Raw genomic sequence first — 12844 nt, 5'->3', positions numbered from 1 at the left:
TTGTGCTTGTGAGAAACCTTTACATTAACCAGGAGATAGTCGTTGGAAAAGAACAAAAGGATAATGAATGATTTAAAATCAGAAAACATGTGTACCAAGGTTTTATCCTTTCACCATACTTATTCAATCTGTATGCTGAGCAAATAACACAAGAAACTGAGTTATAAGAAGAATATTGTCAGAGGATTGGGGGAAGACTAATTAACAACGTGTGATATGCAGATGGCAGACATCTTTGCTGGAAGTGAAGAAGACATCGAATCCTTACTGATGAAGATCTAAGACTAGAGCCTTTAGTATGAATTGCACCTTAATATAAATAAAACAAAAATTCTCATAGTTGAAGCAATAAAATAAACAGAGAAAAGATTGAAATTTTCAAAGACTTCATTTTGCTTGGATCAACAATTAGTGCTTGGGGAAGCAGCCTTTAAGAAGTCAAATGATGGATTGCATTAGGCAAATCTGCTGCAAAAGACTTCTTTAAATTGTTCAAGAGCAAAGATGTCACTTTGAGGTCTAAGGTCGCCTGAATCAAGCCGTGGTATTTTCAGTAACCTCATAAGAATGTGAAAGTTGGACAGCGAATAAGGAAGACTGTAGAATAATTGATTCATTTGAATTACAGTGTTGGCAAAGAATATTTCAAGTACCATGGACTGCCAGAAGAACAAACAAATCTGTCTTGGAAGACATACAGACTGAATGCTGAATATTATCATACATTGGACTTGTTGTCAAAAGGGACCAGGCCCTGGTGAAAAACATTATGCTTGGTAAAGTGGAGGGTCAGTGAAAAAGAGGAAGACCCCCTACTAGCTCGATTGACAGCAGCAACAATGGGCTCAAGCAGAACTGCAGTTGTGAGGATGGTTCAGGCCTGGGCAGTGCTTCATTCTGTTGTGTATAGGATCACTGTGACTCAGCAACACCTAAGAACAACAGCCCCTCACGGGTGCCACGTACTTTATTTAAATTACTGGCAAGCTACTCAATCCCCTTGGTGTGTCACTAACACCTCTCATTTGCATAATAACTCAGTCATTTGTTAAGAATTATAAAGACTCTGACTACAAGAGCCATGTTAAATAATTGACTGCAGTGTTCTATCACATATATGGGTATATATGTAGCATTTACAGATATGTATATAGAAATATCCACACCATACCTCTATATGCATGTGAGTATACTCCCATATGATCTTCCACATCTCTTTAGCATATATGTCTACCTTTGTATCCGTTCACAAATTACTGTTTGTTACTACAATGTTTGCAGGTATTTGCGTTACAGAATCTACTATAATTGCCTGTGGTAGCGTAGTGGTTACGAATCGGGCTGCGAACCTTAAGGTCAGCGGTTCGAAACTACCAGCCGCTCCGCGGGAGAAAGATGAGGTTTTCTACTCCCGTAAGGATTTACACCCTCGGAAACCCTGTACAGGGTCGCTATGGGTCGGAACCGACTCGACGGCACTTAACAACACAACAACAACATTCCTGAATACCTCTCCGTGTCTTCCTTTGGTCACACTGTGTTGATTTCATCCATATTGTATATTGTCTTTCCTTATGGAGTCCTGGTTTGGTGCTATAAGATAAGTGCTGAATTACTAACTGTGAAGTCAGCAGTTCAAAACCACCAGCCACTTCTTGAAAATCCTATGCAGGGTCACTGAGTTGTAACCAAATCAAAGGCACTTAAAAACAACTATCTAGTTATTGATTCTTCCTCTCCTCCCCTCCCATCCCTGGTAACCATCAAATAAAATTTCTTTTTGTGTGTAGTATTAGAATAGTAGTCTCATATCATATTTATCCTTGTGTGATGTACTTATTTCTCTCAGCAAAATGTCCTTTAGTTTCATCTATGTTTTACGGATTCATCATTATTCTTTATCATTGCATAGTGTTCCTCTGTATGTATGTACCACATACATACAGGATACTTTGATCACTATCTTTTTGCTATTATGAATAATGTTGCAATGCACATGCACAGACATATGTCTATTGGTGTCATAGTTCTTATTCTCTTGGATATGAACCTAGGAGTAGAATTTCTGGATCATACAGTATGTCTATTTCTGGCTTTTTAAGGAAGCACTATACCTATTTCCATGGTGACTGTACCATTTTACAGTACCACCCACATTGTATAAGGGTTCCTGTCTCCCACATCCTCTCCAACATTTATTGTCTTCTGCTTTTTTGATTAGTGTCATTATTACTTAGAAAGGTGATATCTAACTGTAGTTTTGATTTATATCACTCTGGAAGTCCTAGTGTGATGCTGTGGGCTAATGTGTCAGACGGCAAAGTCGTTTGAACTGCAAGGTCGGAGGTTCAAGCTCACCAGCCACTCCTTGGAAACCCTATACAGAGTCGCTATGGGTCAGAATCAACTCAATGGCACTTAACAACAACAACAATGGCTAATGGGACTCCTGGTGTGGTGCTGTAGGATCAACACTAGACTGCTAACCACAAGGTCAGCAGTTCAAAACCATCAACTGCTCTGTCTGAGAAAGGTGAGGGTTACTGCTCCTGTAAAGATTTACAGCCTTGGAAAGCCTACATAGGATCACCATGAAATGAAACTGACTCCATGGTATCTAACGGCAACCACAAGAATGGCTGATGATCATCAGAATCATTTCATGTTTGCTAACTGCTTGGGTGTCTTCTTCAGTGAAGTGTCTGTTCATGACCTTTGCCCATTTTTAAATTGGATTGTTTATCTGTTTGTTGTTTAGGCGTTGTCATTTTCTCTATTTTCTGAGATAAGGTTCTTGTCCTATAATCTATAGCCAACAATTTTTTTCCCAGTCTGAAGTTCTCTTTTTACTCTTTAGTGAAGTCTTTTGATGAGCATCAAGTATTTAATATTTATGAGGTTCCAGTTACCTGGTTTATCTTAGGCTGTCTGTGATTATTAGTTATATTTCATAGTTTGTTTACGCTATACATTGGGGACCGTAGCTTTGTCATTATGTTTTAGTCCATGAACTTTATAGTTTTAGGTTTAACATTTAGGTCTTTGTTCCATTTTGGGTTAGTTTTTATGTATGTTATAAGGTATGGATTTTATTTCATTTTTCTGCAGATGGATATCTAGTTTTGTTAGAGACTAGCTCTTCCTCATTTAATGGACTTTGGCCCTTTGTTGAAGATTAGCAATCCACAACTGGATGGATTTATTTCTCAATTCTCAATTCTATTCCACTGGTTTATGTGTCTGCCATTATTCCGGTACCAGGCTGTTTTGACCATCATGGCTATGTAACTTTGTTCACTCTCAACTTTCTTAATTCTTTACTCCATATTCCTAAAGTTCTTTTCGGAAGATATTTTACCAAATTCATGATTATTCCCTTTAATTTTCTTATTGCCAGATTAATTCAGTTACATTCAATTTTTATATTTATCCTGAGAATATCAAATACCTATGAGACTATTTTTCTACAATTATTTACTATATATATATATATCCAATGGGGATTGAGTTAGACTATGTAATTATCCACTCCTGAGTTCTCAACAATCCTATGACAGTTACTATAATAAAAATTATTTCCCAGTGGTATCAGAGATGCTACATTAGATTTTAGAAATATATTAAAGTCACAATATGAAAAATAACGGATTACTATTCAATGTACTTCTAAAAATATAATTCCAAATTACTTTTCTCAAATGTCAATATGCATACATAGAAAGTGACACCACATTTAGCTTCTTGACTTGTTAAAGGGTCAATCCAAACCCCAATGCCAAACTTTTCTCCTATCCAGTCTTTCTTCATAATCATATTCAAATCATTTAGCCAAACCACTTTCTCTTTGGAGTCTTGGTGTGGTGCTGTATGTTAAGCACTGGACTGCTAACCACAAGGTTGGCGGTTCAAATCCACTAGATGCTCCTTGAAAACACTACACAGGGTCACTATGAGTCAGAACTGACTCAATGGTACAGAACAACAACAACAACTTTCTGTTTATATAAATGATGGATAATAATGATGGATAATATTTGCTATATGCCCTATATAGCATATGCCCTATATAGCCTTAACACTTGTTAAGTCATTTAACCAAATCAGCATATCTTACTTTCTTTACCTACAAATTATGGTTTATAATGATGTCTGTTCCTTACTTGCTAAATGTTATACACATATTTATGAATTTTTTAGTTCATATCACACAAATTTCTGCTAAGCCAGGAATTATACATACATATTTTTAAAATCTGGATACACCTGCATTTTGAATTCTTTAGAATAAGTTAACAAATGAAAGACTTCATTGAAATTCTTGTCAGAACTCCTCCTAATCATTATAGATTCATATGATGAAGTTTTAAAACTGACATTAAAGAAATTTCCTGCATTTCACTTTAAACTCTTGTCTTAAACTTTTTAATATGATTAAGGTAGGTACAAAGGGACTTCAAAAAGTCTGTAGAAAAATTCCATTAGCTTTTAATCCCACTTTTTCCATGAATTTTTAGAAATCCCCTTGAATATTTATCAAGGGTTTAATTTAAGTAGGTGGGGATATTCAGCAGTGGAGGGACAACTTGGAAAGCTAAAATCCACACTGTTGTTGCTGTAGTTGAGTGCTGTGGAGTCAGTTCTGACACTCATACACTAGGACAAAAGAATTCACAATTTCCATGGGAACATCTCCCACAAAGGTCAATGGACTAACCAACACTAAGCATCCCCACTGGGGATAAGGAGCAAGAGTTCCCTGTAAATTGATTTTAGAGTGGAGATGCCAAACCAAATAAATCACTGCAAGTGAAATACTATGGACGGTAAATAGGTTTTAAAAATATTTGTGAAGGCTAAATTTTCTAATAGGAAGTATACATTACTGTCAGATGCAATAAGGGCGCATGTCCATCAGGAACTCTAGCATTATTCTCCAGATATGTGATTCATTATTTTTAGACCAATGCCTACTGTGGCCAATGCCTTCAACAAATGTTACTGAAGGAAGAAAAGTAAACCAAAGTTCAAATATGCTATGCTTCACCTAAACTAAAATTGTATTCATTTGAGTAAGAAGTAAGTGAAAGGCTTCAAAGATTTTAGAGTCCTTCAATCCCTTTTCATCATTCATCAATAAGAATTCCAGAATGATGAGCAAATTTGAATGCCTATTTGATCCAGCTATTCACATTATTGATAGAAGGAAATGCAAAATAAACCTGTAATTTCTGTGTATTCCCTGCCCACAGCCAAGTTAACCCTCACAGAGCCTGATTGCTTTATACTGTCATTGTGGATGACTTGTAACCCTCAATCTATTGATAAAGGATTCTGAGAAAAGAGTGACACTTTTACAGTTTACATAGTCTCTATAGAGGTCCATTCATTTTTTTCCTCTACAGGAATCTTTTGTAACTAAAGTAAAAAGACATCAGCCAATTATAGATAGATCTTGGGGGAGGGGAAACACTTATTTGTTTTTCTGAAATTCTACTGGATATAAATCTCTGATAACAAATCACCAAGGGCCTCCTCCATCAATAGCCAGATGTTCAGTGAATATTCAATGAGTCATCTAGACACTGATCAATAAGAAGTCACCTATTGTATATATCCATGTACCCAGGTTCTAAAAGATAAGTGCTCCACTGATAATCAAAAGGTTTGCAGTTTTCACCTACCCAGCACCTCCATGGGAGAAGGACCTAGCAATCTGCTCCTATTAAGATTACAACCAAGAAAACTCTATGGGACACTTCTGCAAGTAAAAATCAATTTAATGGCACCTAACAATGTTATGGGAGTGGTTATCCCCAAATGTCAACATAATGAAATTGCTACCAACTTGATTCTAATCAGGGTTGCAGTGCCCAGAAAGTAAGGTAAGCACCAACTTACTTATGCTTATCTGGCTTACTGGTAACTACATCCCTGTCAGAGATTGTACATTTGAAAAGAGTATTTGATTTTGTAAGAAGGTACTTGCTATAGGGTTGGGAGAGAGACAGATGTTGGTTAGATGTAGATCAGAATCTTGGATATGGTAAAAAACATGTAGAACTGCTCGATTCAGATTATTAAATAAGTACAAGGAAGCACATTCTTACAGAAAATTTCAAAGGTCAGTTTGAGAAGACAAAGTCAAATATTACAGTGAAATGTGCAAAGATCTGAAGTTAGAAAACCAAAAGGGAGCAGCACATTCAGCATTTCTCAAGCTGAGGAAACTGAAGAAAAAATTCAAGCCTCAACTTTTATTATTGAAGGATTCTCTGGGCAAACTATTGAATGATGTGGAAAGCGTGAGAAGTAGATGGAAGGAATATACAGACTCACTCTTCCAAAAGAAAATGGTCGTTGTTCAACAGTTTCAAGAGGTAGTATATTATCAAGAGCCAATAATACTGAAGGAAGAAGTCCAAGGTGCATTGAAGGAATTGGCCAAGAACAAGACACTGGGAATTGATGGACTTCAATACAAACTGAAATCTTTCAACACAGTGAGGCGGTACTGGAGGCACTCACTCATCTATGCCAAGAAATTTGGAAGACAACTATTTGGCCAACTGATTGGAAGAGATCCATATTTGTGCCCATTCCAAAGAGAGGTGACCCAATGGAATGTTGAAATAATCGGACAATATCTTTGATATCCCATGTAAAGTTTTACTAAAGGCAATACAGAAACAGCTGCAACCATACATTGACAGAGAAATTCTAGAGGTTCAAGCTGGATTCAGAGGAGGATGTGGTATGAGGGATATCGTTGCTGATGTCAGATGGCTCTTGGCTTTATTGACTACACAAATGTCTATAAAGTCATGCCAAGTCATGGACAATATTGCAAAGTACGAATATTCTGGAACACTTAATTGTGCTCAAGAGGAACCTGTACATAGACCAAGAGGCAGTTAGTTATTCGAACAGAACATGGGAATACTGAATCATTTAAAATTAGCAAAGATGTGCAACAGGGTTGTATTCTTTCACCATAATTATTCAACCTGTATGCTGAGCAAATAATCCGAAAAGCTGGGTTCTATGAAAAGAAAACAAAAAACGTGGCATCAGGAATGGAGGAAGACACATTAACAACCTATGATATGCAGATGATACAACCTTGCTTGCTGAAAGTGAAGAGGACTTAAAATACTTACTGATGAAGATCAAAGACCACAGCCTTCAGTATGGATTGCATCTCAATGTAAAGAAAACAAAAATCCTCAGCACTGGACCAATAAACAACAATCTTATCAATGGAGAAAAGATTGAAATTGTCAAAGACTTCATTTTTCTTGGATCAACTATCAACACTCATGGAGGCAGCAGCCAAGATATCAAATGACATATTGCATTAAGCAAATCTGCTGCACAAGACCTTTTGAAAGTGTTGAAGAGCAAAGATGTCGGCTCTATGACCCAAGCCATGGTATTGTCAATAGCCTTATGTGCATGCTAAAGTTGGACAGAAATAAGGAAGATCGTAGTAGATTGATGCATTTGCATTATGGTGTTGGAGGAGAATACTGAAAGTACCATGGGCTGCCAAAAGAACAAATAGATCCATGTTGGAAGAAGTATAGGCAAAGTGCACCTTGGAGGCCAGGATGGCCAGACTTCATCCGTCTCTCATACTTCGGACATATTGTCAGGAGGGACCAGTCACTGAAGAGGGATATCATGTTTGGTAAGGTGGAGGGTCAGAGAAGAAGAGGAAGACCCCCAGAGAGATGGATTGGCCAAGTGGCAGCATCAATGGGCTCAAGTGTGGCAATTGTGAGGTTAGCCCAGGAGCAGGCAGTGTATCGTTCTGTTGTGCATAGGGTCACTATGAGTTGGTACCAACTCGATGGTACCTAACAACAACAACAGAACCCATACTTAACTTGCTTATTGTATAATCTGACTCTGATTTGGACTCATAGTGACCCCACAGGACAAAGTAGACATAAACTTTATAGAAGCAGACTCATGTCTTTTTGCTGTGGAGCAGCTGGTGGACTCAAACTGCCCATCTTTCTGTTAGCAGCTGAGCACTTTAACCACGGTGCCACCAGAGCTCCTTATGGAATTGTAGACCTTGTACAATTAAGAGACTGCCCGATTCTAGGGAGAAACAGAAGAGTAAAGTTTCAGAAGCTATAGATGTGGTAAGGTGCCTCAGTCTGGGGACCCTGCTTGAATTCAGTCTAAATTCTAGAAGTTGGTTTGGCTCTGATTCAGTTCCATAAATTGACCAGCACTATTGTGGTCCCAGTGTCCTGGTGTTGTGCTTTAATATAAGCACTGGACTGCGAGGTCAGTTTGAACTGCAAGGTCAACATTCCAAACTCATTAACCACTCCTTGAAAACTCTATACAGGGTTGCTATGAGTTGGAACCATCTCGACAGCACTTAACAACAACAATAATAGCATTCTGGTCTAGGAGTCCTGGTGGTATACTGTAGGATAAGAGTTGGAATGCTAATTGCAAGGTCAGCTATTCAACCCAACCAGTCACTCCTTGGAAACCCTAATTGTTGGTGTTAAGTAAAACAGTATACAGGGTTGCTGTGCGTCAAAATGGCCTGGATGGCACTTAACAACAATAATTCTGGTCTAACTTGGGTGTTGGGGGCTCTCCAGAATAGAGCAAAAATTTCAGTATTCCCAGGAGGATATACCAGATCCAAATCACTCCCCATCTCTGGGGAAAATGACCCTGCAGAGTTCTCCATCCACCAACTTTATTTTCACAAAGATCTGGAGAGATTCAGAAAGTCCTAGATTTATCTAACATCACTGAGGTTGCTAAAAAGTGACCTGAGAACAGGACAGAGAAAAATAAGATGGCCAAAATAACATCTCTTTTGGGTTCAAACTGGATTGGGAAATGTAATAAGTCAAAATGACTGTTCCCCAAGTCTATAGATGAAAGAGAGTAACTTCTACCTGTAAGAGTACCACCACCCATGATCACATCACTAATGGCTAATAAAAGGAGCTAACACTCACTGGGCACTGGCCATCATCCAGCACTGCTCTAAGTGCTTTACATGTGTTTATTTAATCCTCAGAACAATCCTAAAAGGCAGGATTTATTATTATCCTAATTTTATAAATAAAGAAGTGGAAACCTGCAGAGCTTAAGTAACTTGCCCCATATTACTGAGCTGGTAATGGCCAACCTACGGTGCAACATCAGATACAGTGGTTCTTCACCTGCACTGCACCATCCTGCCTCATGGTCTTGTCCTTTCCTGAAAGCATAGGAAGAATACCCTGTGGCCAGCCACAGACAGCGAGATGAGGACAAGCACACTGTCTGTGTGGGGCAGTGACATGCTGTCCAGAGCTCGGTCCAGCTGGGACGAGAGTGGTTCCTCACCCAGCTTCTCAGAGATCTTCCTCACTTTTCTCTGGTCATCTCCACTAGCTTCTCTGCCCTAAATACATTTTCTGTTAGAAGAAAATTTAAGATAATAGATATAATCAAATTTACACATTATGAACAAACTTCAAATGAACCCTAGATTATAAACTGGAAAGGACAGAGGGCTTTGTAAAGAATCCTCTTTGTCCCACTTTCTATTTGCTTTCACTGCATCTAGGAGCATCACAGCCTATAGGAAGTCCAAACCATGAAATTTTGGAGTTGCACAATTTTCATGTTAATGCACTGAGACTTAAAATGAGCCCTCACCTCACTCTTGACCAACTAACTTAGTTTTCCTTTTTTTTTTTTTTTTTAATAACGGGAACAATGAAGCTGGACTAAAGAAAGATATTTTAAAATATTAAATAAGGAAGTTTCATTCCTTTAAAAAAAAACTTTCCTAGACCAAAAGTCTAGAATTTTTTTTCCTCTGAGTAGCTACAACAGTCACTGCAGTGACTAAAATACCCAGTATATCTTAGTGAAAAGCTATTTTTAAAATCACTTGATTTAGGAAACACTAATCATGATAATTTCATGGGAATTCTTAGTACACAAATTAGAAGTTTTAAATTACTCTGCAAGAATCTGTGAATTCAAATAATCTTAATTAGAAAATAGCTGCACTGATGCATATTTATCACGTGTCTTTAAAATCTTTCACTGATACAAAATGATTTTGGAGGTTGTTCCTGTGGTCAGTAATAGCAGTAATGATGTCACATGAGACTAGGCGTGTCGAGTCTAGTATCAGCTGACTCCACCACTTTCAATCTCTGGGCCGTAAGAGAATGCCATTTGATTTCTCTGAACCCGAGTGTCCTCATGTGAAAAGAGGAATCATAATTCCTACTTCAAAGTGTTATTTCATGGGTTCAATGAAATAATGCACGGGAAAAGGCTTAAGAAGCTGCAAGGCCCTGTACTGTGACATAATATTAAAATTACAAACTAAATGCGTATTTAAGTGGCAGCATAGCTTCAGGAGGGAAACGCAGATGCAGTTCGATGGCTATCACTGAGTGCTTTGCCAACTCTTGGCCCAGGGTGAGTCTGGGCCTCAGTTCTCTTGTTTGAAAGAATTATAATAACTATCCCAAACAGATATGGAGAGTAGAAATAATATATGTAAAACTTCTGGCAGTACACAGTAGGTGCTCAATAAATGGACACCAATTTAAATGAAAGAATCCATTGGATTTTGCCAAGCATGTGATGTTCAAACAAAACAACACTGACAACAGCTGAGCAGTGTTCTGCTTAGAACAGTACATCGCATAGCAGAGTCCCAAATAGATTTTTGCCATGGCCAGAGTCCTGGAGTTATCTATCTTACTTTAGACTCCAGCGGATTAAGGCTGTGCTTAGCATTTCTGTCTTAGATAATTATTTTATAAACACTCGTGGAACTTCAAATTAAGAAATAAAATTAATATTACCCAATATGGCAACTCCAAGTACAGGCATTTTCCTAGACTGTTTTTACTAGACATATTCACTTTGGGCTACCTACATGGGAACAAGGTTGGGGGGTGAAGTCCCAGGTTGGGGGGTGGGGTCCCAGGTTGGGGGGTGGAGACAGGATAGGATAAGGGAACTACCAAAGTGAATCTGTTGTTGTTTTTGGGGCTGCTCAATTTGACAAAGTAAGCAAGCTTTGAGATTGCCTCCTTGACTCCAGCACATTAGAGTCAGGCCCCTTGTAGGTGTTGGGAACAAACAGCGGGAGAAGGGGAAGCATCCCACCGCGTCCAGTCTGCCCCCAGGAAAACCAAGTGTGTCAGGCATCAGTTACCAAGCAGAGCGAGAGTTAGACAATTGGACCTGGGAAGGCTGCATGCAGTTGGGTTAGTCTTAATTCCACCATGCGGCTTTGCATTCCTGTTTGGCAAACACGTTTAGGCAAAACAGACTTGATGCTTACAATGATCCCAGCCCAAAATGGAGAGTCTCTGACTAGCAGGGAGGAGCTGATGCTCGCCATGAGGAAGCCCACCACGGTCACGCCGATGCCCAGGGCCAGCTGCAGCAGGGCGAGCAGCAGCGGGAACCGGCAGCCACAGCACTTCTGGGCCTCCTCTTCCCCGCACTCTTTGGGGGCCCCTTTGCCCTTCTTCGGCCCCATGTCCTCGGACCCTGCGGCGTCCGCAGCCGGCAGCCCCCCTTGTCTCTGCTGCCCGCGGGACTGCTTGTCCTTGCCCATGGCGGCTGCGTGGGTGGCTGGGTGGCTGGTTGCGTGTGCGGCGCGCTGGGCCCTGGAGCGCGGCGTTAGGAGGGCTGCGCCTGCCCTGGTATTCGAATTACGGAGGCTGAACAAATATGGAAAACATTTGGAGCAGACTCTTCAAGCCTCCAAAGGCCACAGGGAGCCCGTAGCAGAGGGGGATTCGAGGGGGGTCGCCAACTGCCAACACTCCTGAACGCAACGCCTGCTGTGCCTGAAGCAGGGTTTGCAGCTGACCGGGAGGAGCCTCGCTGGTCCCTGGACCTCCTAAATCCAGCGCATTTTAGAAAAGTTGTGTGTGTGGATATGGTTATCTGTTTTCTTCAATCAAAACCCCAGGATTTTTTTGGGGGGGGTAAGGGGTGTTTTTGTTTTCTGAAATGTGCAATGCTAGGTGATGAATGTTTAAATCACTTGAGTTTAATTAATAGACAGTTTATTCCAGAATAGACATTTCCGGGCTCCAAACTGTGAAGTTTTTCCTTAAATTGAATTGTTCTTATTTTCTAACAGACGCATAAGGCCTTCTCATTTTTCGAGTTTTGCAATACAGGTGACAAATAAAAGCATTTTCCCACTGAGATATTTGCTCCTGAAATAACTGTTTATAAAGAAGCTGGGTTAATTGTCAACTCTATTACAAATGTTTGTTTTTAAGAGCTCTTTGAATAGTTTCTATGGAGTATCCGTTCAGTCGTTACCAATCTCTATAACATAGCCTTGGAAGGGTATTATCCACCTAGGAAATGGACAGTCTTAGCATTTAAGAGTCATTTTTAAAGCACCTATAATGGAACCAACTCAACAGTACTTAACAACACGCACACCACCATAATGTGCGAGGATGGAAGAATGTTCCAGTCACACTGGTCTCTGCCCAAGATCGCAAAGGAAATCAAGAAAACGAATTACTTACTACAGCATAAAATTACTGTGTTGTAGTTTGTGTCTTCAACTCCTTCCTAACTCAGTGACCCGATAGGGCAGAGTAGAACTGGATATAGAACTAACCGTTCCAGAGAATTTCCTTGTTGTTAAATGCCTATCAGTCGGTTACTACTCATTCGGACTTTGTCTAGGGTTTCTTTTCCTTGCAAGCTTCAAATTCACCAGCCACTTCTCAGAAACCCTATACAGGGTTGCTGTGAGTTGGAACCAACTCTACAGCATTTAACAACAACAACATTTAGAAATGAGCCCATT

At 39.6% G+C, this 12844-nt stretch overlaps 1 protein-coding gene across 1 annotated transcript in view; it reads right to left on the bottom strand.

The window, feature by feature from the left end:
- Positions 1-11704, bottom strand: part of SSPN (sarcospan) — a 55754-nt gene extending 44050 nt beyond the window's left edge. The window contains exon 1 of the mRNA XM_006866956.1: positions 11342-11704. Within this exon, the coding sequence (XP_006867018.1) occupies positions 11342-11620 (279 nt within the window). The 5' untranslated portion in view covers positions 11621-11704. The remainder of the gene's footprint in view (positions 1-11341) is intronic.
- Positions 11705-12844: the final 1140 nt, after the last annotated feature.

Source organism: Chrysochloris asiatica, unplaced genomic scaffold (assembly GCF_000296735.1).
Source record: "Chrysochloris asiatica unplaced genomic scaffold, ChrAsi1.0 scaffold00098, whole genome shotgun sequence".
Taxonomy (NCBI): Eukaryota; Metazoa; Chordata; class Mammalia; order Afrosoricida; family Chrysochloridae; genus Chrysochloris; species Chrysochloris asiatica.
The sequence above is the reverse complement of the archived record's forward strand: the minus strand, read 5'-3'. Positions and strand labels throughout refer to the sequence as shown.